Raw genomic sequence first — 25,928 nt, forward strand, 5'->3', positions numbered from 1 at the left:
TTCTGAGCTCCCGGGAAGAAAGGGTTAACACGCGGTAGACCTGTAGCTGATTTTACTTAGAGTCGCAGGCGGCTTTCGAATTTCCAGGTGTGTGTACACACACACACAGACACACACACACACCTCCCAGATATCTCTCCCCTTGGCTGTTCCTTAGCCTAAGGGCACCATTTGGCCTTAAAGTGGATTAGCGGAACAGTGTGGGGAGTTATTTCGCGAAGAGGGAATCCTTGTAACTCACCCTGGAGTTCTGGGATGTCCGCAAAGGCGACCTCCCCGCTCCACCGCTGGAGGGAAGGAAGGAATCAGGTGGTGACCAGCATCTGTGCAGTGAATTTCTCTGCACACGTTAGCAATCAAGTTAATTGAATTCATTGGAGTTTAGAACCGGCCTCTAGCTCAGAGAGGGCTTTGAATGGCCAATTTCTCGTTCTTCCTCTCCCCCTCCCCGCCTCCCGCCCGCCCGCCCGCCCGCGCTCCCAGTTCCCTCCCCTCCGGGTTCCCCAGTCCGCACCTCCCTTCTCCACTCCCCTCACCCCCCACTCCCTCCTCCGCCCTATTAAAACACCCACCAGCTCACTTGTTAAGACCCCCTTAAGTTGGAGGAGGCAGAAAGGCAACAACAGCGAGGAAGGAGAAGTCAAGACGTCTGGAAAGAATTACCCAGTCCTGGCTTCCAGCAGCCCATTGAACCAGGGACTTGAACCAGCCCCAGCCAAAGACTTTCTCCTGATTCTGCGCTTCCTGGGTTCTTCTGAGTCGTCACCGGGCTTTTCTTGATCCGAATAAGAAAAGAGACTTTCCGATATCAGGGGAGGGGGAACTGAAGCAAAAAATAAAATAAAATAAAATAAAGTTAACTTATTTTTAAAGCACAATTTTTTTTTTTTAAGAATTAGACTGAAGTGCAACGGAGAAATTAAACAGAATAGTAGTGATATTTCCTTTTAAAGTGGGGGAGAACCAAACATTTAAGACTCCCCCATCTTTTTAAATGTTGTTTTTAAATTTTTTATTTTTTTTGGCCGGTCGTCTCAAATTCATCTGATCTCTTATTACCTCAATTTTGGAAACTGCCCGCCACCAACCCTCCGGGACCACACAGACAGGCTGAGGACAACTTTATGACCAAGAGCTGAACAAGGTACGTTACACTGGCGCGATATGGTGAACCAGGAGGGCCCCCCGAATAGGCCAGGGAGAGGGAAGAAATTATCCAAGTAAGTGTTAGAAAATTGTAAAGCTGGTTTTCGACAGATAGGTTTGAGGTCTGCCAATTTCCAACAGACTGAAAATCAGGGGCTACTTCAGATCACTGTCAGGCCTGGCAATGTATTCCTGCCCTTTCTCATCCCTGCGGCGCTCGCCAGAAATCCGCTGCCTTTCTGGGAACACAGGTAACCTCTCTGCCTGGGAAAAGACTGCGTGTCCCGGGATGTACTTTTCCACTCCTCATCTTCCGGAGCCGCAGAGGGGCTCCCAAGTTGGGAAACAGGAATTTCCACTGGGCAAGGAAAATGCATTCCGCACAGCACCCCTACTCCCCCCAACCCTTTGCCCCTATCCTTTCCATCCCTTCCCTTCCCCACCCCACCCCCCCTCCCCACACTGTACGTGGGGAGGAAAACCCTGCAACAGCCCAGAGCCTTTTACTTTCAAGTGGGAAACCCGCTTCTTACTTGGAAAGCAAAGGGTTAAAGCGATCCGGGCTCCCCGCTCCGGAGAGCCGGGACCCCCGAGAAGGAGGGTCCTTTGCCACCTCCTCGCGGCTACCGGCCTCGCTCGGCCACTCCCACTTTCCCGGGCTTCCCTTCCTTTGCTCTCCTCCGACCCCAGGAAAGTGTCAGGCTGGGTCTGCCCCGGCTCTGCTCGGCTCCGGAAGTCTTACTCGGGCCGGGGGTCCCTGACGCGGGCGGTGGCACTCAGGGACACCAGAGGGAGGAGGGCGCGCGTCCCTCTTCCCGCCGCTGCCCGGGAGCAGGGCGTGCGTGGGGACCGGGCGCTGCAGCGCACGCAGCTGCAGCGTCCCGGGAGCCAACTCCGACGTGGCACCGAGCACGCTGGCGCTTCTTTCCGCAGCTGCAGCGCGGGGCAGGGAGGGTGGGGGGCCTGGGGGTGCCGTCCCTAGCGCCCGGCCGGGGGGTGGGAGCCGGGGGCCCGCGGTAGCCGGGGCGAAGTGGGAGGCGAGCCAGAGGTTGGGTCGGGATGGATAATCAACACCTTGGGCGGAATTCGTCACGCCGGTTCCCGCCCAGCGTGAGCGAGGGCTCCGAAGTGGGTCCCTGCGAGCGGGAGGGCGGGTCTGAAAGGAGGGTCTGTGTGCGGGCGGGATGGGCAGGCGACCGAGCCTCTTCCCTCCGGCCAGGGAGACTCACTCAGCTGAGGGGAAGCGGCGCTGAAAGAATAATTAAGGCTGGAAAGAGGGGCTGGGAGCGGAGAGGCGGTGCCTGGGGAGGAGGGTTTACGAGACCCGGGTCCTGTTACACCGGCTTAGGTGCCAGCGCCTCTCCTGCATCCCCCACCACCACCCCCCCCAACCGCTCTCGTGGTGTACTTGGACTCAGCAGCCCTGCGCGCCTCCGGGTGCGCGAGCAGCTACAGCCGTGCGCCCCGAAGGTGCGTGTCGGAGTCCTGGCGGCTCCTCCCTGGCCGCTTCCCCCCGCCTGGGGACCGTTGCAGCCGGGCGTCTCCTGAGCAGCTGCCCAGAACCGCTGCACTCCAACCCACGTGGCTGGCCTGGGATTGCCTTTGACGTCACACCCTGGGGGGAGGTGTGACGCAATAGATCGGGAAGCTCTGATTGGCTACAAAGGGCTTCCCCGACCTGGCAGCCTGAGTATATATAGACTTTCGGCTCAGGGTTAGGAGTAGAGAGAATGGTATTGGGAGTTGGACTCTGCTGGGGAAGTGAGGGTGACGATTAAGAGGGGGGTAGATTTCACTGCCTTTTGTAGATTTCAAGCATTTCTCCTCGCAGATTTTTCATTGCAGTGAAGGAGTAGGATAATGTATTTTGGGAAAGCGTTAAAGGGGATTGTGATTTTTTTAGAAAGGTAATTTTAACTTTTTAAAAGGTCAGCACGTAATCAGACACATTCAATGATGAAAGGCTTAAAATTAAAAGGTGTATTTATATAGATTTGGTTAGGACAAATATTTATGCCCGGTAAACTGTTGTAGATACGGATTTAAGTTTTGAGACTAGGATTGAAAAGAATACTTAAGTTCTAAACATTTTCTTTTCATTCCAGTGTGTGCAAATTGACTCATTCATTATATTTTCGCTGCGTTTTTCTAGATGCTAAATAAGATTACTCAAACTACTGAGGTACTGCCTTTTTACGTTTATTTTTATTTTTATTATTTACTATTGATTGATTGGTACTGCATTTATAATACCCATCATGCTCATTGCAGGTCTTTTTACTCCTTGGCTATTTTACATTTTCAATAAAAGGTTAACTCTTTAAAGTTGCCTATTATAGATTTTATATTATGTCATGTGTAAGTTTGCAGTTTTGGAACAAGTATTCAGAATTCTAGGTCAACATTTTTCAATGATAGCATTGGAATTAGAATATCAACACTCCTACTCACTTTTTCTTATGTATTTCCTGAGGTGGGAGAGTAGGAAAATGTCTTGTAGATAATATTGGCCAATGTATTACCCGGTAATGTACCTAGAGCCAAATCTTTACCAGAGAAAGATCTGCATCTTTGATAAATTAAGGTCTTAAATTGGTGATTAGTCTCGAATTTGAATGTCACTCTCCAAAGCAAAGGAAGTAGCTGCCATCCTGGAACACAGGAATTGAGCAATAAATGAATAAGAAACTTCCTAGAAAGTAAGTCAGATTGAAACTAACTGTTCTTGTTAGGTTTATAGAAGAGCCTCATAGTTTAAACACTTTTTTTTTTAAAGATTTTATTTATTTATCTGACAGACAGAGATTACAAGTAGGCAGAGAGGCAGGCAGAGAGAGAGGAGGAAGCAGGCTCCCCGCTGAACAGAGAGCCCGTTGCGGGGCTCGATGCCAGGACCCCGGGATCACGACCCGAGCGGAAGACAGGAGGCTTCAACCCACTGAGCCACCCAGGCGTCCCTCGTAAACACTTTTATACATGGTTTCCGTACCAGCTTTCTGTTAAACCTTTTTTTTTTTTTTTTTAAGAGCTGACATTGAGAGAGAGAGAGAGAGAGAGCGAGAGCGCGCCCGCGCTCGCATGAGCTGGGGTGGGGGAGGGGTAGAGGGACAGAGAGAAGCAGACTCCCCTCTGAGCCGAGAACCTCAAGTGGGAATCGGTCACAGGACCCTAAGATCATGACCTGAGCCGAAGGCAGACATTTAACCAACTGAGAGACCGAGGTGCCCCTGAGACAATTTTCTTTCTTGAAATTTTAGGCACAGACTGCTCACGGATTTATTTATTATCTATTATTAGAACTATGGGGAAAGCCCTTATGGATAATGTATAGGTCCCCTTTGGCCAAGTTATAGTACAGTGTTACATTTTTTTAATTGAAGTGTGGTTCACACACAATGTTACATTAGTCTCAGGTGTATAACACAGTGATAGAAGTGATAGAACAAGTTTGTTCTTCATGCCATGCTCTCCACCAGTATAACTACCCAACCCCCCCCCACCATCGGACAGTACTACAGTACCATGGACCGTTTTCCCTATGCTGTGCCTTTTACCACTTGACTTACTTACACAATTACATTTTTTTCAATCTAAGAACAAGTGGTTTGTTGAATTATTAGCTTCTTGACTTTTGCGTAATGTGGGAGTGCTGAGTTAATGTAATTGGAGAACAGAACATAAACTCCACTGTCCCTTTCTGGGTTGTTTTTTTTTTTTTTTTTTTTTTTTTAAATTCAAATTCACTCAGGTTGTGTCCCACTAAGAGGCTGCAAGGACCAAGCCAGTGGCAGCTGGTATGACAGCTGAATGGGGAGACAGCTCCCTGCAGAAAAGTCATTGCCACCCTAACTTGGTTTTAATCCTTTCCTCTCTAGGAGCAATCTGCATAGAATAAGTATCACCCCGGTGCATAGACCTTAAATTATTCAAGTATATCTTGAATGTCATCAGTGTATACAGATGTGTAGGGTGTGTGTGTGTGTGTGTATGTATGTGTGTGTGTGTATATATATATATGGTCTTTTCTACAATGTCTTTCCAAGATACTCTCAAGGTGGGACTTGAACTCATGACCCGGAGATCAAGAGTTGCATGCTCTTCTGGCAGAGCCAGCTAGGTGCCCCTCACAATCTAGGAAGATGTTACTGATACAGGACTCAACATTAAATATAATGAGGTTACACTCTTAAATATATATTTTTTAAGATTTATTTATTCAGGGGAGAGAGTGAGCACGAGTGAGCAGGAGCACAAGCTGTGGGGAGGGGCAGAGGGGAGCGGAGAAGCAGGCTTCCCACCAAGTAAGGAGCCAGATGTGGGCTCAATACCAGGACCCCAGGATCATGACCTGACCTGAAGGCAGACAGATACTTAACTGCCTGAGCCACCCAGGTGCCCATCTTAAATATTTTTTTTAACTTAAATAATAAAATAGAAAAGAATGCCTCTTAAATGCATAACTTTTACTGCAAAGTTCTAAAAAACAAATAAGATGCAGTTTGCATTTTAATGGAATTTGTCATACAAAAAATACACTCAGAGAAGTCTTTATAAATAACCATAGTGTAAGGCAAAATATAATGGGGACCATAAAAAAGTAAAATAATAGCTGCTATATATCACGTCTAATATGTATCAGGCACTGAATTAGATACTTGATATACATTATGTCTAATCCCAACCCCCCATAAAGAAGATTCTGTAGTTAAAGGAACCTTGCCTCAGAATGATGAAGCAACTCAGTCAAAGTCACAGTGTTTAGAGAGGAGTGTGAATGTAATTGAACCCACCAATTCTTGGGTTCCTGGGTGGCTCCGTTGGCTAAGTGGCTGCCTTCGGCTCAGGTCACGAACCCAGAGTTCGGGTATCGAGTCCTGCATTGGGCTCCCAGCTCCATGGGGAATCTGCTTCTCCCTCTGACCTTCTCCCCTCTCATGCACTCTCTCACACACTCTCAAGTAAATAAAATCTTTAAACAAAAAAATCCAATACTTCTCGAATATAAGGCCCCTGAACGGGTCTATGCTGCAGCCAGACTAGTCGAATTTTATGGGGGCCAGCGTTGAGGAGAAACCACATCTGAGAGAAATGAGAAAAGATTTCTCTAGGATTCTTGGCCTTTGTGGTGCCTGTGGCTTCTTGGGGCTCTGACCCGTGAAGATCGTGCCCAAGAGCCAATGGAGGAGGAACACAGAGAACGAAGATTCCATGCCACGTCTTTCTGCAAACTTTCCCCTTTGCCATGCTGAATTTCAGGATGAAGTTTATGATGGTGAAGTTTAGGAACCAATAGGGCAGTTGGGAGAACTGGCATCCTGGGAGTGATCGATTAGTACTGATGGTACAAATGGAGAGAAATCTGAAACCCGGAGCTCTGGATCCAGACACAGCTGGAGTGACAAGGCCTTGGGGAGGCCCGTTGCCTAAACTTGCAAGCTTGGCTCCAGGGTCTCTCTCGGATCAATGCAGTGGGACTGGAGAGACAAAGGCCAACTTCAAAGCCAGAGAGGGAGAGGAGGTCAGAAGGGGACAAGATGAGGGTCATGTGCTCTAATATGTCCCAGAGGGGAATGTGCTGTAATGTGAAGTCTGTTGAGAGGCTCTATTTGGGCACTTTTTCCTCGGATTTCTGGTTGAGGACAGTGGCAGAGGCAGTACAGGAGAGATGCGGGTGGATGCAAACAAATCATTGAAGTTTTCTTGGACTTTAACCCAGTGATTGCCAAACTTTGTTGCAATTAGAATCACTTAAAGAGATTTGAAAATTACTGATGCCCTTTTAGCACTCCATACCAATGAACACAGGATGTTGTGGAAGACGCGCATGGGTAGTTTTTACAGACCGCCCCCCCCCCCCCCCCCCCCCCCCCCGCCAAGTAATGTGGATGTACAGGAAAATTTGGGAACTCCTGTTTTTTCTTTGCTCACCATGCCTTCCTAACCCACCCTTAGCAGGCAAATGGCTAAAAGCAGAGTATGTCTTACATGACAAAGAAGCAGGTTTCCATGCTCCTCGCTAGGATCTCCCACCTAAGTTAATATTCTTAATTCTAATCGTTCTATCTATGACTGCAGGCCTGGCCACCCCCACCCCCTGCAGTACAACAAGTTAAGGGTTAAGAAAACCTGTGTTCCAGAGCCAGTTCGGCTGTTTGTGAGATATGATTTTGAGCAGTGCATTCGCTAAAGAAATATTCTTTACGGATCTCCTTTTGGGCTCTCTATGTGTAGATATTGGCTACAAATTAAAAAGACAGCAATCTAGTCTTCTGTGGGTTTTGGAATATGATGAGGAAGAGGGACAGGTGTACTTTATGATTTAAGTTACTCTTTCTTTACATTAGGACATTAAAGCTATTAGTATCCCACAGAAGCTGGGATGGATATATATATATGCATATGTAAAAATATATATTCCTTGACTGCTTACAGCAAGCCCACAAAAAGTTACATTCCTATTTTGCAGAGAAGAAATAAAGCGCAGGGAGTAGACAGATACCAAAAGGAATTTACTCTCTGTACTCCTCCCAGGTGAAGAGCACGTCCCCTTTGCAACATAACGTTCATCCACCTAGACACTCTGCTGTGGGCGGTTGTGATAGGAAAATAAAGTTTCAACCCTGTCCCCCAAATCTGAAGTTCAGGGATATTGATTGTCTAAGGGCACATGGCTCATTCACAGGAACCCTCAGGTGGTCAGAGAGCTAATATGAGGCAAAACCTGGGCTTCAGTCCATTTCTTCCCAGTCCAGCTGTGCTCACTATGCCATGCTTATCCTTTATTAACTAACAGTGGATCAGAGGGAAGGAGAGTCAGGCTGATGGGGTAGTTAGCGGAAGGACAACAAGTGGCAGAGGGCTAACCTCGCTGAGCTCTGTTGGTCTTTTTTTTTTTTTTTTATGTGCTTAAATGTGTTCTCTTTTTTAATTTAAAAATCTGTTTGTGAAGTCAACATGATTATTTCCCTTTTATCTTACATGGAGTAACTGACGATGTCAGGTATTACGTAACTGGTTCAGTGTGTACCATGCCATTAAAAGGAAGAGCCCTGAATCTGGCCCAGTTCAGTCTGGTTCCAGAGACGTGTAGGCATGTGTGCAACACACAAGTATACACACACACACACACATACACACACATCATTAGAACCAAACACAAAACAGTGTATGGATCAATGGACAGTAAGTAGTGTAAGAGTACCAGTATGCCCCGTGCCCCAGACTTGACCCCTGAATTCATAAGTTCTTCAGACTGTAACTCACAATTTCTGGAAATGCTTTCAGAAGGCCATTTGCCCTTTTCTAACTTTATTATCATTAAGGGCTTCTACAGCTGGTCTGGCACTCCCTAAAACCATTACATTTAGATAGCTGGGCAAAAAATCATTCAAAAGTAAAGAAAAAAAAATCCTGCCAGATGAGGGGTATCCTTAAGGGTTCAACATGTACCCATCGCCCCTGCAGCAAAGATAGGAGAGGGACCTGTTCTTATTCTGCATTGACCGTCTGACTCCAAAAGGACTTACTCATTTACTCAGCATGCCTACTACATGGTGGACCCTATTTTGGGTACAAGAACACATAGTTGACAGATCATCAAGGCCCTGTAGCCATAGAGTGTACACAGGGCTCGTTAGAAAATCAAGTAGAATCTGGGGAGTGGAACAGGGAGTAAAGAGAGAGGAATCATTTTAGAAGGAAGTGGTAAGCTAAGACCTCTGGGAAGAGGAATCCCTTGGCGCTTATCTCTAGCCTTTCCCAGATGCTGACGAATCATTTGAACTCAATTCCTCTTCTCCCACGTTCCCCACATAAGGACCCCTTTGTGAAGCTATGGGAACACAGTTCGTGCCACGGCGCTAGTGCTGTGGGAGCAGCTGTCATTCTAGCTCATCCCATGTTACTTCTGGTTAATAACAGGTCAAGGGGGACAAAGGTTCTGATACCCAATGACCTGTGGAGTCCAGCTCGGGGTACGCGAGCTAACAGCAAAGCTGCTCTCTGTTCTACAGATGGAACAGTGAATGCAAGAGTGTCTTTCATGGGAAAGCAGGATTTGGGCTGCAGACATGAATGGATGCGACCACCAGCTTTCTTTGGGATAACGAATTTCTATGTCACTTTTGGCTGCATCCACATAGAAGAGTATAGGAGCCCAGAAATCCTTCTGGAGTGTTGGTTGATCTTGTATCTGTACCTGTCAGTTCCCCATTTTCCATAACAGCAGGAAAAGAGGTTCATTGCTAAAGGTTCATTGCTAGAGGTTCATTGCTAAAATTTCTTTTCACAGCATGTTGTATTAGCCAGGGACAAAGGGATGGTGCCTGTTGCATCATGGTGAGTCAAATCTATTCAGCAAATATTTATGGAGAATACTTGAATCTGGCATTAATGCTACCCTGTGGATCCTACCCCTGGTTTTGGGACTATGGACAAGTTACTTCTGTACTGGAGAGTCCTAGGTTTCCTCGTCCTTTGTAGATGTTATTTGTAACATGAGATTAAGAATACATTTACCATTTAAAACTGTTAAGATTAAATAGGATCATGCTACTCAACAAAACAGACAAGACTTGTCCTGGTGCCTGGAACAGAGTGAATGGGGAATGTTAGCTGGTAGAACAATGATGCCAATGACAATATTGATGGGTAAAGTTGTAACCATTCACTCAGCAAATATTTACTAAATACCACCCATAAGCCAGGCAATGTTCTAATGCCCTTGGGGCACATTAGTGAAAATAGATTAAAAAAAAAAAATCTGTTGACTTTGCGGAACTTACCTTATGGTACATCAAGATATTCGTTAACACTTGGCTTAGTTTAAGAATTTACTGTGAAGACTAGTATTCAGTGAATTAACTGGTATCAGGTCTAATAGCAGCCTAAAAATCAATTAAAGTCTGATTTGGGCAAAAAAAAAAAAATCCAAGTTTTATGTTTTAAATGCTTACAGAAGGTGATTTCTAGGTCCTTTTTCCATGTAGCAATAAACTCTTAACGATTCAGGATGGAACTAACTATATTTTCCAATTTAACAATAAAGCCGTATGTCTGACAAGGAGACTTTGCTTATGAAACAGAGTATCTGAATTGAGGATTGTCTCAGACTCAAAGTCTCACACATATGGTGCCCATATCTATGAAGTTGCCCTGGGGGGCGGCGGGGTGGGGGGGACTAGAAAGCAACACACACTGTGTGTCCCTTCTGGAGATCAATGCATCTCCGTAAAGCTGGCTCTGAAATGTGCCTTGTGCCCTCTGGCCCGGACCGACATGCTGCGTGTGTCCTAACGGGCAGCAGTACAATATGTTGCAGAAATAGAAAGGTTCGATTTTTAACTGTGTTGCTGCGGTTTACTAGCAACTTTTCCCAGGCTTCAAAGGGACATTCTGGAGACTTCCTCTGATGTAAGAGGGTGTTCCCACTTCAGCTGTGGCCAGCAGATGCTCTGCAAACGCTCTTTGTCTGCATGTGCTGATAAAAGCAAGGAAACTGTGAATAATGGAAAAGAATGGCAGGCAGTTCTTCTGCTGGCTCTGGCGATGTTAAACACAAGCGAAACACACACTTCAGCTTCTCCCTGGCAGAGCGCAGTAGTCCCCTTGAAATTTTTCACTCTTGTGAGAATGACTCACATCTTGGAAATGACAAGTTCCAAGTCTGGGGCTCCGCGCACCTTTAGGCATTGGTTAAGGTGCCCGGTGGGAGTTTTCAGCATCCTGTCAGCTGTTTTAATTAACGAGGGATGCTGTGCTCTCTGGCCTTCCACTGGGAACTCACGTTTCGCTGCTCCCCAGCTCCGAGAATTTTCCGTTGTGTTCCGATTACCTTTATCAGCCTCTGATGTCCTGCATTAAGTGCAGGAAGGGGAACACGCATCTGTGTGTGTTGTTTTTAGCTTTCTTGTTAGCCAATACTTGGAACTGTCATGCTTTGGGTTTTTAAAAACCCTTTCATAAGGATTTGGCTCCTCACTGCAGCTCTGTGAAGGGGTCCTGACAAATACTATTATCTCCTCTTAACAAAAGAAAATCATGTCCACAAGCTAGCATCCTGGTCTCCAGGCTGCTTTGCATTACCTGGGTTGTATTAGTTAGAGTGAAGTGAACTCAAAATTCGTAGTGGGTAAGCAAAAAAAACCAAAACTCAGCAATTAATTCTTGCTAACAGAGCATCCAAGGCAGGTCTTCCTGATTGGTGGCTGGCTCCCTTCCATGTGGCAGTTCAAAAACCAAGATTCCGGGCACCTGGGTGGCTCAGTTGGTTGGGCGACTGCCTTCAGCTCAGGTCATGATCCTGGAGTCCCGGGATCGAGTCCCGCATTAGGCTCCCAGCTCCGTGGGGAGTCTGCTTCTCCCTCTGACCTTCTCCTCATTCATGCTCTCTCTCACTGTCTCTCTCTTCTCTCAAATAAATAAATAAAATGTTTTTTAAAAAAAACTAAAAACAAACAAACAAACAAACAAACAAAAAAAAACAAGATTCCTTGATCTTTGGGCTCTGCAAACCCCGGGGACCTTGTCGGTATGCGCATCGAGCCTGTGGAAGGAAAAGAGAGATGGCAGGAGACCCTCCTTCAAGTCCCTATCGGAAGTGGCCCATGTCAGGGTTCTAAAAGCTGGAAGACCAGAGCCAGCCACCCCAAGCCATCTTGTGCTTAGGAGGGGAAACACGGTTGATGGAGAAGTCACACAAAGTTTCCCCAAAGCACAATGTGTTTCCACTCAAGACCACCTCAGTGTGTAACGACAGGCACTGGACTATGAATGATGCCTCTTGGATCTGGGAGACGTGTTGGCCACACACCGGGTAACAACCAACATCATACCAGGTGCTGGGTAGGCATTCAATTTTAAGTCAACGTGGAGTGGGAAAACAGAAAGAGACTTTGCAGAGATCATCGCTTAAGTTTCCACTTAAAATAGATTTATTTAGTTTTCAAAAGCTGGTTGAATTCAAGAAAAAGGTCAAGTATTAATTATATATAGATATGACAAAAACCCCAAAGTCAGAGTGAATGATTGAAGATGGGGACACCATGTTTATAGACACCAGTGACATCCTTCATTATAGTTCATTATTGGAAGAGGAAGACATAAACTCCGGGGTGGGGGATTGTTATCATGGCTTTTTGTAAGAAATATATATTTGGTTTTCATCTTATTCCTGGCACAGAGCTTCTAAAACCCTTGTGGGTTTTTTTTTTTTTTTTTTTTTTTTTTGTTTTAAGATTTTATTTATTTATTTATTTGACAGAGAGAGAGAGAGAGATCACAAATAGCAGGGAGAAGCAGGCTCCCTGCTGAGCAGAGAGCCCGATGCGGGGCTCGATTCCAGGACCCTGAGATCATGACCTGAGCCGAAGGCAGAGGCTTTAACCCAATGAGCCACCCAGGTGCCCCAAACCCTTGGTATTTTGAAGTGAGACAATAGAGGTGTCTTTTATTATGTTAATGGGGTGACTTTTAGACAGTCTAAGTAAGGGTGAGGACTGGTTGCTGGTGGAGCCAACCATTTCATTAGAGGATTGGAGCATCTAGTCCCACCCCCCAGACCTCTGGGGAGTCTAGAAGGGCTGGAGATTGAGTTCAAATTGCCAATGGCCAATGATTTAATCAGATACCCCAGTGTAATGAAGCCTCCATAAACACGCAGAAGGGGAGAGTTGAGAGGGCTTCTGGGCTGGTGAACACAATGAGATTTGGGGGGAGTGGTGCTCTTGGAGAGGCATGGAAGCTCCGTGCCCTTCCTTCAGACCTTTTTTGCTGGCTGCTGCTCCTCGTAAAATAAACCAGGAATTTAGTGAGTAAACTGGTTTCCTGAGTTCTCTGTGAGCCGCTCTGGCAAACTAATCAAAACCAAGGTAGGTGGGTCTTGGGAACCTCTGATTTAGATAGAACTGGTAGATCAGAAGTACAGGTCACCCCCTGGGTTTGGGACTGGTTTCTGAAGTTGTGGAGATGGGGGCAGTCCTGTGGGACTGAACCCTTAACCTGAGGAGTCTGATGCTGTTGGGGGGATTGTGTCAGAATTGAGTTAAATGGTGGGACAACCACTGTTGCTGGAGAATTGTTTGTTGGGTGTGTGGGAAACCTCCTTCCCATCACACACCAGAGTTGGGTCCAAGAACCCCAGAAGAGAAACAAAATAACAAAAGTCTGCCAGGTAACTCTTCTATGTTCAGCTTTGGAGATACTCAAGGAAATTAAAAAAAAAAAATGTCCTCCTATACTCTGGTTGTTCAAAGCCTTATTAGGAGATAATACAAACTCTAGAGAGGAGTATGCAACCGGCTACCATTAAAAGCTGAAATGTGTTTCAGGTCTAATATATTACAGTGTGTTGCTGTTTGTTCCTTAATTTATGAATGGTTTCTATAAACACTTACTGTGTGCTGACTGTGTTACAGTAAGATTTCTGATCCTCAGGATTTCTTGTGCTGGTGGTTGGAGGAAACAGACTTCTGAACAAAGGAGTACAAATCAGAATTACAGGGGCTTGAGAGATGTATGTGCTGGGTCCCTAGGCTTAAAGAACTTTTAATGTCAGCAGAGATTTGGAGTCTAAATTCCCTCATGTAATGGATTAAAAAACCTGAGGCTCAGAGAGGTAAAGTGACTTAAGGTCACACACAGCTAATTGTTGGAAGAATTAGTACTAGAATCCAGATCTTCAAACGCGGATGGCTGCATGGAGAGGGTGTGAGCTGAGGGATTTGCATTGGAGAGGAGATGAAATTTAGGAAAATCTCCAATGCATTTTTCACTGGTCAGTATTGGGGGGTAGAGGGCCCTGTGGTATAGGAAGAAAGAATGCCTTGCTCTCTAGAACAATTAGGTTCTACACCTAGCTGTGGCCTCCTACATAGAGTGTATCCTTAGGTAAGTGATCCAAAATGCTAAAAATAATACTTCCACATATGTTTTTGACATGTATGGTTTCCAGTAGCACCTCGCCACCATCATCTCAATTGATTCTTGAAACAGCCCTCTGGGGTCTATCAGAAGGGCATCCTTACCCTATTTTGCAGATGAGAAGACTGAGGCATAGAAAGTCACGCAGCTAGTTAAGTGAGAAAGTGAGCTTGGAGCTCTCAGGTGCTTCTAGCCCAATACTCCCCATGATGCCATGTTTATAACAAGTAGGGGACAAGAGTGGTTAACCAGGGTGCCTGGGTGGCTCAGTGGGTTAAGCCGCTGCCTTCGGCTCAGGTCATGATCTCGGGGTCCTGGGATCGAGTTCCGCATCGGGCTCTCTGCTCAGCAGGGAGCCTGCTTCCCTCTCTCTCTCTCTCTGCCTGCCTCTCCGTCTACTTGTGATCTCTCTCTGTCAAAAAAAAAAAAAAAAAAAAAAGAGTGGTTAACCAGCAGTATCATTTGATTTTCTTCCAGATGCATTGTGAGAGGTTTCTGTGTATCCTGAGAATAATTGGAACCACGCTTTTCGGAGTGTCTCTCCTCCTCGGAATCACCGCTGCTTATATCGTGGGCTACCAATTTATCCAAACAGATAATTACTATTTCTCTTTTGGACTGTACGGTGCCTTTTTAGCGTCCCACCTCATCATCCAAAGCCTGTTTGCCTTTTTGGAGCACCGAAAAATGAAAAAATCCCTAGAAACACCCATTAAATTGAATAAAAGTGTTGCTCTTTGCATCGCTGCGTATCAAGAAGATCCAGACTACTTACGAAAATGTTTGCAATCGGTGAAGAGGCTGACCTACCCAGGGATTAAAGTTGTCATGGTCATAGACGGGAACTCGGAAGACGACCTCTATATGATGGACATCTTTAGTGAAGTCATGGGCAGGGACAAATCAGCCACCTACATCTGGAAGAACAACTTCCACGAGAAAGGTCCTGGTGAGACGGAGGAGTCACATAAAGAAAGCTCGCAACATGTCACCCAGTTGGTCCTGTCCAACAAAAGTATTTGCATCATGCAAAAATGGGGTGGAAAAAGAGAAGTCATGTACACGGCCTTCAGAGCGCTGGGACGCAGTGTGGATTATGTACAGGTGGGTTTCCGAATTCCTGCCAGGGCAAACATACATTTAAATAAAGCAGCTTTTGTATCTCTCCAGGCATGTGCTATATAGCCCATCCTTGTCTCTCTGAACACAGTACTCCTTTCAGTTCATTTGAAAACAGCCTGACTGTTGAAAGCACAGTTTGAAAGAGAGGGAAAAAAAAAAAAAATCTTGGGTAACTGTTAAGACTATCTATGAAAATGCTTAACTTACGCAGTGTTATGGGTTGGAAATCAAGATTATTTTGAACAGGAGACCCTTCCTTCCTTCTCCCTCCCTCCCTCACCTTCTCTGCCCCCTCAGTTGTGCCAAGTCAAATCCAACGTCATTTTCCACAGTCTTAAAATCTCCAGCCTGGTAAGAAAATAGTGTCTGCCAAGCAGAAGGGTCTTGAGAAAATCTGCAGGCTTGAGAGATGGCTATAAAAACGTTTTTCACAGAGACCGGGCAAAATGGGGTTGGTGAGAACGATTTTGATTTAAAAGGGTAAAGAATTCAAAACTGAGAGACAGAAAGAAAAGGAAAAGAAAAAAGAGAAAAACAAACAGACCCAAAAAAAAAAAAAACCCTTCCCAGAGCAAAACCAAAGTAATGTTTATTTCACTCCCCAAACAGCATTACCTCACTCACTGCACTTGACCTTTGAAAGCATTTGTGATGGTGTTTGCTCTCATGAAAATGAGACAGGCTGTGTCTGTCATTAATTCCCTGACTGCTCGCCCTTGGGTTTCTCCCCTCTTGGTTCTCACTGAAGCTTTCTTTAGAATGTTGGTAGGGTCCTTGTGAATTTGCTGGTTGCAACTGTCTTGCAGATACTTTCGTTAGGTTTTTGGCACGATGATATGGAAAAGGGAGACCTATCTCTGACTTAAGAAAATTCGTTGGGATACCCTCCTAGTCCTCTAATAGGTGAAATTCTACTTTTCAGAAGAACTGTCATATACTTTAGGGGACTTGATTGCCACAAAGTCATGGGCAGTGGCATGACAGGCTCTGTGTCATGGGTTGGGAATGGACACTGCCTTCAGAATCGGTTGATGCTAGCTGGACGACCTCGAATGGGACCATCTCCCTAAGCCTCAGTTTCCTGCATAGAATAAACCAATCTCATAAGGGGTTTGGGATTACCATGGGGTAAATTTTGGTTAATAGCTGAAGAGTTTTGAGGCACTTTTTTTTTTTTTTTTTTTTTTTTTAGTTCACACTAGTCTGCATATTACTATCTTCTGGGGAGTTGATATATAGTTTCATTCTCTAGTTTCTCCTAATCTCCTAATTTCTGGAATGGTCACAGTTGAGGTACTTTTTAGTTAACTCAGGACATTTTTATGTATTTTCATAATGCAACTTCAGGCCCAGATAGGGGAGGCAATTATCCTTTTATTTACTTATTTTAATAAATATTTTTTAAGGTTTTATTTATTTATTTGATGCAGAGAGAGAAAGCACACAAGTAGGGGGAGCAGCAGGCAGAGATAGAGGGAGAAGGAGGGGAGCCAGACATGGGACCCTGGGAGCATGACCCGAGCTGAAGGCAGATGCTTAACTGCCTTGAGCCAGCCAGGGCCCCTAAAATGACCCTTTTAAAGGAAGTGATGGGATGGCTGGGGAATTTATAGAGGGTTTGAAGACTGAAGCTCTGGGCCCAAAATGAGGAAGCATGTTTTGATATTTTGCCTTTAATTCTAGTTAAAACCATTGCTATGTTTGTCATTTCTAATCAAGAGGTCATTGTGAGCGCTTTCATTCTTTCTTTCTTTTTTAAGCCTGTTCTTCCCAAATCTTCTCCCTTCATTCTTGTTTTGAATTTTGTTTGTATCCTTGACAACTTGACACTGTGCCTGACCAGGACAAAATAACACAAACTGTGAAATGTTAGAGTAGGCTTCTTGCTAGAGCCCTAATCAGGTTCGAGAACTTTCCTTCCATCAAGCTGAGGCCTCCAGAGAGGCTGACCCAAGCAGCAGCTGTTCCCTGGGCCCTGAATCCTGCTGGAATTCTCAGCCCATTCTACGCTCTCAAACAAGGGTAGAAAACCTTTCGGCATTCTGAATCCAGGTGATTCCATGCTGTCATCCCTCATCCCATCCCCCGATATTTAACCGTGTGTGTCCTATAAAAATGGAAATGTCCTATGGTTCAAACCTGTGCATTCTCACCATCCATTCTGAGTGACCCAGGGTCCAAGCGTTGCAAAGCAGAAGCCACAGAAAGACAAAGGAGAGGGGGTTAAAGGAGGTTGGCTACTAAGCATTTAAGTGACTGAATGGGAAGAGCAGGTTAGCTACAGAAAGAAGTGAAGTTCAGGTGCTCACACAAGAGAAGACAGGGTTGGGGCGGGTGTAGGACCATCGGCTCACAGGCTTGCTAACTTGGCTGAAGACACTGCTTAGCTGTGCAGACACAGCCAAGGCGATTGGTCTCCTCTGGTTGCAGCTGGGTCTTGGGCACTGGTTAGCTCTCTTTCCACTTGACCTTGAGTAGTTGTCCTGCTTATTCTCATGACCTATTATTTCATGCCTTCACCGCCCTTCCAGCACCGACCCAAACTTCCTCCCTAGCTATTAACACATAGCCCTGCCTCCGACAAGAGAAAATCAAAGGTACTGCTTCTAAATGCTGTCAAGGTCGTCTTTTCTCTTCCTCCTTTACAGTGGCAAAGGTTCCCAACTTCACCTCTTGTCTCAAGGTGAACCTTTCTGCATATTCGCCTGGGCACTCTGGGGCAGCTCCCTCTAATCTCTACCACTGCAAGGCTCTACTGCCTGTCCCTCTACCTGTCTCAGCTCTCCTGTCTGGTCTTCTCCGCCTTAAGCTTTTCAAATGATTAACACCGACCTAGAATACAGAGAAGTTTTAGCCGGGAGAAAGCCAGTGTGGTAGCAAATTCACCTAGGATGCTAGTGGCTGCTTTCAGAGATAAAGAATACAGGAAAACATAAATAATGAAGTGAGAAAAGAAGGAAATGAGAAATAAAAGAGGAGAATGGGGAAGATTTTCTGAATTTCGAATCAAAGTGTTTTCTGGAAAGAACTTTTTTTTTTTTCCCCCAAAGAGAGACAGATCTGTCTCGTATGGCTTAAGTAAGGTAGGGCAAAGTCTGTCTTACTTTTGCAAAATAGTACTTCTACTAGCTTTTTTATTTACTATAGTAACACATGGTGGTGTGTTTAAAAATATGGAAAAGCGCAATGAACAAAGTTAATATCCTCCGCAGCAAATACTTGACCTATAGAGTCTCAAATTTGATACTTGACAGCCTATACCTTTCTGATTTTCCCCTATTTTGAAATAGTTTTCAGATTATATTGTAGTTCCTTTTTTTATTTGTTTGTTTATTACTTCTTAACAATGTCAGAAGACTTTTTAGGTGTACTTTGATACCTAGATTATGTAATTTCTTTATTCTTCTGCCTTTTTACTGAACATGGATATTCCAACATAAGTGGCCACTGGTAACCATGTGACCAAGGTGTAACTATCATTATCCCCTGATGTGTGTATTAGGGATTGTCCAGGCACAAAATAACATACTAAGCATAAACATTTTCTACCGGGGAAGATTAGAGGAGACAATTTTATGATTAATTTACTTTTTTTTTTTTAAAGATTTTATGTATTTATTTGACAGAGAGAGAGATACCACAAGTATGGGTGGGGGAGCAGGCTCCCCGCTGAGCAGAGAGCCAGATGTGTGGCTCGATCCCAGGACCCTGAGACCATGACCCAAGCAGAAGGCAGAAAGAGGCTTAACTCACTGAACCACCCAGGCGCCCTGATTAATTACTCTTGATGCTATCCTAGGTATCCATGATCCTTTAGCAGGAGAAAAGTTAAGACTAAATTATTCATAATTGTAGATCTGACCTCCATTATTCATGGAATCTGTATTTGTAAATGACCCCACTCACTAAAATGTAAGCCTCAAATCAGCACTTGCAGTGCCGTGGGGATCATTTGCAGACGTGGAGAACAGCGTACAGTTTGAGTCACCTGACGTGCGTGTTCCCGACTGAGGTCAGAGAAGACCGTGCTCTCAACTGTCCTGTACATGGTACAGCACAGCGTAAACAAGGAGCTTCATAATCTGCCTCGTATCATGTTTCTCACATTGTTGTGCCTTCTGTGGGCGATACAGCTGTTTAAAGTGCCCCCCAAATGTAGTGCTGAGTGCTGGCTAGTGGGACTGCCTCACGGAGGAGCTGGATTTGTTGGGGGGCTTTGTTCAGAGGTCAGTAAAGTGCTGTCGGCCCTGAATTCAATGTTAATGACTCAAATTCACATTTTAAGATGTATTTAAACAGAAATGCAAATAAAACAGGATTCGGTATTGATCCATAGACAAAAATTTGCAACCAGAGGCTCAGAGGAACTGAACCCATATTTGTGCCAGAGGCAATTGTTTTGGTGTTACTCTAAGTTGGTGTTCGTGGAAACTTCGTGGGACGTAACTGTCCAGGATTGTGAGAATCACCCGATGTCATATTTCCTTGGTTCCTGTTCTCTATGGGAAACCTAAGGAATTCAAATACTCCGAGGGCCAATGTTGAGAATGTTGTGTTTTCCTGTATTGTTCATACTAGAGGGTGAGATTAGAGTATGTTGAAACAGGAATGGGGCAATCTGAATTCTAGACTTGACTCTTGTTGTCTTGCTATGGTAGAACAAATGATCTTCGAGATACATCCCGAGCTCAAAGCTCTAGCTCAGTATAGTTGGTTCTTCTTCTTTTTCTTCTTTAAAGATTTTTAAAATTTATTTGACCGAGACCGTTCACAAGTAGGCAGGCAGGGGTAGGGGAGGGGGGAAGCAGGCTCCCTGCTGTGCAGAGAGCCTGATGGGAGACTCAATCCCAGGACCCTGAGATCATGACCTGAGCTGAAGGCAGAGGCTTTAACCCACTGAGCAACCCAGGTACCCCCTTCTTCTTCTTCTTCTTTTTTTTAAATTTTCCAGGATAATTTAAATTCCTCTGACCTTGTAATTTCTTTCTGGCAATACACCTAGACTTTGCATGAGTATAGTCAAAAAACAAAGCCAAAAAACAGGGGGAGGGGGTTACCAGAATTTGCTTTTCATTTAGCAGTTACTGTCCTGTTTTGCACTTTCATTTTTATTTTGTCATTTTTATTGTATTCTCTCTTTTTTAAAGATTTTATTTTTGAGTAATCCCTGTACCCACCATGGGGCTCAAACTCAACAACCCTGAGATCAAGATTCGCACACTCTACTGGCTGAGCCAGCCAGCTTCCCCTCACTTTCATTTTTAATCTGCCCTTTGCCCCAAATTTGGATTCTTGAATGTAAGCCCTGTGTTAAGTGGCACCATAATGGGATTTCCTGACTCCCTTCTTTAGAATGAGAATTCCAGCCATTTGGAATAAGGGTGTTTTAATGGCTTAAGCCTTAGAGGTGATAACATTTGGTTTCCCATGTTCCCATGTTCCCAGCTGGCTTGTCACCTTTTTTTTTTTTTTTTTTTGCACCTTCTGTGACTTTTTTCACTCGTGTAAGCCTTCCTAAAAAGAGAATGACCAATGACTCCTTTTTTAACCTTCATGTTCTGAAGAGATTCTAGGTTGACCAAAGTCAGTAATTATTTTACAATAGTTTGGATAATTCATTCTACCAAGAAAGGCATATATCTTCCTTTTTTTTTTTTTTTTTTTTTTAAGCAACAGAGAAGGGCCAAATTGCTTAGAGGTCTATGATTGTCTCAGATACTCATGATGGTCTTAGATATTCATTGACTAGATTTGACCCCTTGCCATAATCTCAATTGATGGTAAGAAAAGGTGGTCTTCCTTATCCTTCTCCCTCTCACAAAAGATTATCTTTCTTTATTTTATTTATTGTATTTTTTATTTAATTTATTTATTTATTTATTTATTTAACAGAGAGATCACAAGTAGGCAGAGAGGCAGGCAGAGAGAAAGGGGGAAGCAAGCTCCCTGCTGAGCAGAGAGCCCAATGTGGGGCTCGATCCCAGGACCCTGAGATCATGACCTGAGCCAAAGACAGAGGCTTAACCCACTGAGCCACCCAGGCACCCCTTATCTTTTTTTCTTTGAGGGTATTTTTTTTTTCTGGAATGGTTTTACTAATGAATTTCAAAGTGTCTTTTTAGTTCTAAAATTTTTAGATTTTATGATTTTGTATTTGCCACTTTAATCTGAGGCTAGTAAATTTAGCTATAGCTTACTTGTAAATTCCATTTATCCAGAATCCAAATAAATAGAAAATCAAGACTTTTTAAAAGTTAAAAGTATCATGCAATATTGATAAGGTCCTAGAAGTTTGTTATAATAAAATTAATTACCATATACTATGAACTTCTGAATAACCTTTTTGGTTATATGAGAAATTTTAAATTGTGTGCAATATTCTGTTTTTTGTGAAGGTTATTTTCCATTATTATTTTTTAGTTCCCCAATCTCCTGCATGTCTGTGGTATCAATCAAATTATGTACTCTTTTTTGGCAGATAAAATTGAGTTCTCAAGTCCATTTTTAAAAAATAAAAAAAATTTTCTTTTAAAGATTTTATTTATTTATTTGACAGAGAGAGAGATCACAAGTAGGCAGAGAGGCAGGGAGAGAGAGAGGGAGAAGCAGGCTCCCTGCTGGGCAGAGAGCCCAATGCGGGACTTGATCCCAGGACCCTGAGATCATGACCTGAGCCGAAGGCAGAGGCTTAACCCACTGAGACACCCAGGCGCCCCTTAAAAAATAAAATTCTGTCCCATACATTTAGATACTTACAAAACCGAAGAGTATTTTCCTCTTTTAAATTGTATCACATTCAGCAGGTTCAACGTCAATGAGGCATGAAGTCAAGATGCAACAAACACTTTTATAAGTTTTAATGGGCCCAGGGTCTATCCTTTGGGAAAAGATGAACTTCCACACATTACACCCCAAGGGTACATTCAAGGTTATGAATGAATACTAATCAGCTGCAAACTGCTCTTTAATTTTTTTTTTAAATTTCTTTTCTCTAGTGAGTGACCCAATTTTTTATATTGCCTGCCCAGGATTCAGTTTTCTTAACTTCAGCTTATTGGGTATTGGAGTAGGCATCAGTTTCCTTTCTCCCTGAGCCTTCACATACCCACAGTAAGGGTATGAAAGCCCCTTCTCATTGGATGAGTGTCCTTAGCTGGGTCCTCTGTTTTTGGTTTGTCACTTCTGGTTTAGGTATCACTTTATGTCTTCCTTTTATTGAGCATTTACTACGACCTAGCCATTATTCAGTGTTTTACATGCATTATCGAATTAACTTACCAACACAACAAACTTCAGGTGGATGTGATGATCCGTATTTTTCATCTGAGTGGTGAAGGCTTAGAAAGGTGAGGTGAGGGCACCACGGTCAAGAAACTAGTCCATGTTTATATAAACTTCATGAGTGGTGGATTGAGACCGATCTGTTTGGTTCCAGTATTTGCATGGTGCTTTCTCTTCTACAGTAGTGTGTTTCTTCTGGTACTACACTGGTAAGAGTTCAAGGAGGGCACCATCTTGTGTTTGCTAGTAAATAACTAGTAAATAAATAAAATCACTAAAAAATAGTGATTTTTGGTGGTGGTTCTGGCCTATCCCTTTTCGCTAGAGAAATGCCCTGATGGAAAGGAGGGGGGAAGGAGGGAGACTCTATTTACTTCATGTAAAGCTGTGTCAGGAAAGCTGGTAGCGGGGTCGTGACCAAGAGTAAATTCCACACACTACAGAAAAAAAATAGTTTCCCTGGGTCAAGGTTAAGATGAAGGGTCAAGCCTTGCAAGTAGGCAAAGGATAAAGGCAGTAGCAACAGAAGGGGACCTGATTTATTTTCAACCTGTTAACTCATTGAATGAAGGCAGCCAGAGTAATTAAGATTTTCTCTTAATCTGTGTAGCTCTCAATGCCCTTTGAAGTGGTATGGGGGTGGAGGCGGGGGTGGGGAGATCCACCAGGCCGTCTGAAAGGAAACACGTAAAAAAAAAGTGAAACATTTAAAAAAGTGAAACACAGAGACTTAACATTTTGTTTTAGTCTTGGGTCTTAGAATTTGAACAGCATTTGGTAGAACAGGTAACAATATTTCTAAAGGAGAGTTTGTTAGATTAAATTTACAGTGAGATAAGTTGGAATGAATTTATAGTCTAATCACGTATGTAATAGACTATAAACTAATAGTTTGTAACTGAATTACAGACAGTTGCAGACACATTGAATTTGTTCACTGAGGTAAGAGATCCTCGATATGTAATCAATTCCTATGGTCATTCTAGAGATGCTCTGCTGAACCGTCCATTGGTGGTAAGGATTGTCATGATCCCTTAGGTTATGGGTTTACTTAGCACAAAAATGTAAAGATTATTACCTCCTGCTAATGGTGTACTTTTCTAAGGTCCTTTTCAGTTTACAAGGGACTTGATATGCAGAATCTCACTCCAGTACCATTCAGATGGTAAATGACTTGTTAAAGTTCTCAGAAGTTGCGAGATACAGGCCCCAAGACTTCTTGACTCTGAAGGCATTTGTCCTTACAATGGGCAAATCTTGGCCAAAGGAAAAAAATCTACTTTACCTAATGTTTTACACCTTTTATGCCTTTCCTGTTCCTTACAACACATAAAGATGGAGGCAATGTTTTTAAAAAAATCCACTAGAATTAAAATTGGGTTTAGAACATACTTAATCTAAACTTTTTTTTTTTTTTAATTTTATGAAAGAGAACCCTCCCCCTGCAACCAATTATTTTAGTCCCAGGGTTGGCAAACGTTGCTTGTAAAAGGCCTGATAGGAACTATTAGACTTGGCGGGCCATATGGTCTCTATTACAACTATTCCACTTTGCTGTTTTCGTGTGAAGGCAGGCATAGATGCTGTGACAGTGAATGGGTATGCTTGAGATCCAGTACAACTGTACTTACGGATCCTGAAATTTGAATTTCACATAATTTCTATGTCCCACAAATAGTACTTTAAAACATTTTTTCCAGTTATTTTAAAAGGTAGAAACCACTATGACTCCACAGATCATATCATAACAGGTGTCAGGCTGGACTTGGCCTGAAGACCTAAGTTTGTCAAGCCCTGTTTTAGACCGGGAGGGGGGTGGGGAGTGGGGAGTGGAAGTGGTGGGAGCCGTGTCGGGGGTGGGGGGAAGGGAGGCTGCCACCTCTTGACTGTGAAAGGGCAGGAGGAAGGAGGAAGAGAGCAGTGTTAGGCACTTCAGTTGATGATTCTGTGACTGAGACTGAGGTGGCTGGTTCCTTCCAGAAGTGTCTTTGTCTTGACATTTTCCACTCATTTTAGTGAGATTTTGCTGACTTCACTTCATTTCCATATCTCCTAGTGAGAAATCTTATGACTTGTGATCACGTGGCTTTAAACCAATGACAGGGAGACTCAAGTATGCACAGAGAGACGTTTCGATTTGTTCTCTAATTGTTTCCTGTGGGCAAATCACGCCCTGTAGTTTGTGTCCCCAGGTGAGGTCAAGCTCTATGTCAGCTGGTGTATGTCCCTCACAGTCTAGCCTAGAGCTAAATGGCCGACATTTATGAAATTACATACTTGTTATAATTGGTGGGAAGGCAACTAGAAATCCTGTTCCCACTATACAGATACTCAGAAGGGGCTCAAGTCACACTCTGTAGAGAGTAATGAATACATACTAGTAGGTCCGTGAACATACATGCTGACTGTCCCAGGTGATGGCTTTCCAGCTGGCATTCTGTCACCAAAGAGCATCCAGAAACCCAGATTTTGAACTTCTTATTTCTCTTTTTCTTCTTCTTCTTCTTCTTTTTTTTTTTTTTAATATGGAATGCTTCACAGCTTTGGATGTCGCCCATACCCAGGGGCCACATGTGTCTTCTCTCTATGGTTCCCAGTTGGAAGCCAGTCACAGAAACTGAGTTTCTCTAAAGCACTTTCATTCGGCTGATGCATATCCCTGCCCAGGAGACTTGTGGGAGATTTCCCTTCTGACACAGCTCAACCCACCACGAGAACAGTCTCTCTCAGAGAGCTGCTGGCGCTTTGCTGTTGGAAACTGGCAAGGACAGGACCCATTTAAATATTCAGAACCTCAGAAGTTTGGTTCACGGGTAGTCATTTCAAAGGAGCAGTTCCCTTGGCTTGCCTGTGCTCACAAGGCGGAGTTACTTGAACATTAATTCTAGATTGCCCCCTTCCTGTTGTTTTTATGCTTATTTTAGCTTTCCGGTTTTACCTTTCCCAGCCTGAGTCAATAGAGGTGGGTGTGGCCATAGACTCAGGATCCTGGATGCTGAAGGTGGTTTGAACTCTTGCCTTCGCAGCTTCTACCCTCATGAAGGGCTGGACAAGCTTGCCGCCATCCATTTACAAACCTGTGAATAGACAAGGCACGCGAGAGGCAAAAAGTCACTTCTGGAGAAATTTGTTTAGTCTTGAGGCTAGTGTACCAACCCAAGCATTAGTAAAATCCTATTTTCTACAGTGAAAAACTAATGCCTTGCTGTTGCCTAAGTGAGATCATGCCGGACCAAAATAGAATGCTGAAAAATGAAGCAACATAAACGGTTTTTATTTAGAAAATAAATGGTTCTAAACCAGTAAAATAAAATAAAAAATTCAGATGTTAACCCTAAAATTACTATGATTAGTTAAATCCAGAGAGTTTATAAGGTTATAACCGAATACCCTGTATATATACCTTTAATTTACAAGTTCCAATAATGCGTTTAAATTGCTGCTTTCACCAACATTATATT

At 43.9% G+C, this 25,928-nt stretch overlaps 1 protein-coding gene across 1 annotated transcript in view; it reads left to right on the forward strand.

Moving 5' to 3' along the window:
- Positions 1-566: 566 nt before the first annotated feature.
- HAS2 (hyaluronan synthase 2) overlaps positions 567-25,928 on the forward strand; it is a 32,826-nt gene continuing 7,464 nt past the window's right edge. The window contains exons 1-2 of the mRNA XM_047728348.1: positions 567-1,144; positions 14,542-15,168. Coding sequence (XP_047584304.1) covers positions 14,542-15,168 — 627 coding nt within the window. The 5' untranslated portion in view covers positions 567-1,144. The remainder of the gene's footprint in view (positions 1,145-14,541; positions 15,169-25,928) is intronic.

Source organism: Lutra lutra, chromosome 4 (assembly GCF_902655055.1).
Source record: "Lutra lutra chromosome 4, mLutLut1.2, whole genome shotgun sequence".
NCBI lineage: Eukaryota > Metazoa > Chordata > Mammalia > Carnivora > Mustelidae > Lutra > Lutra lutra.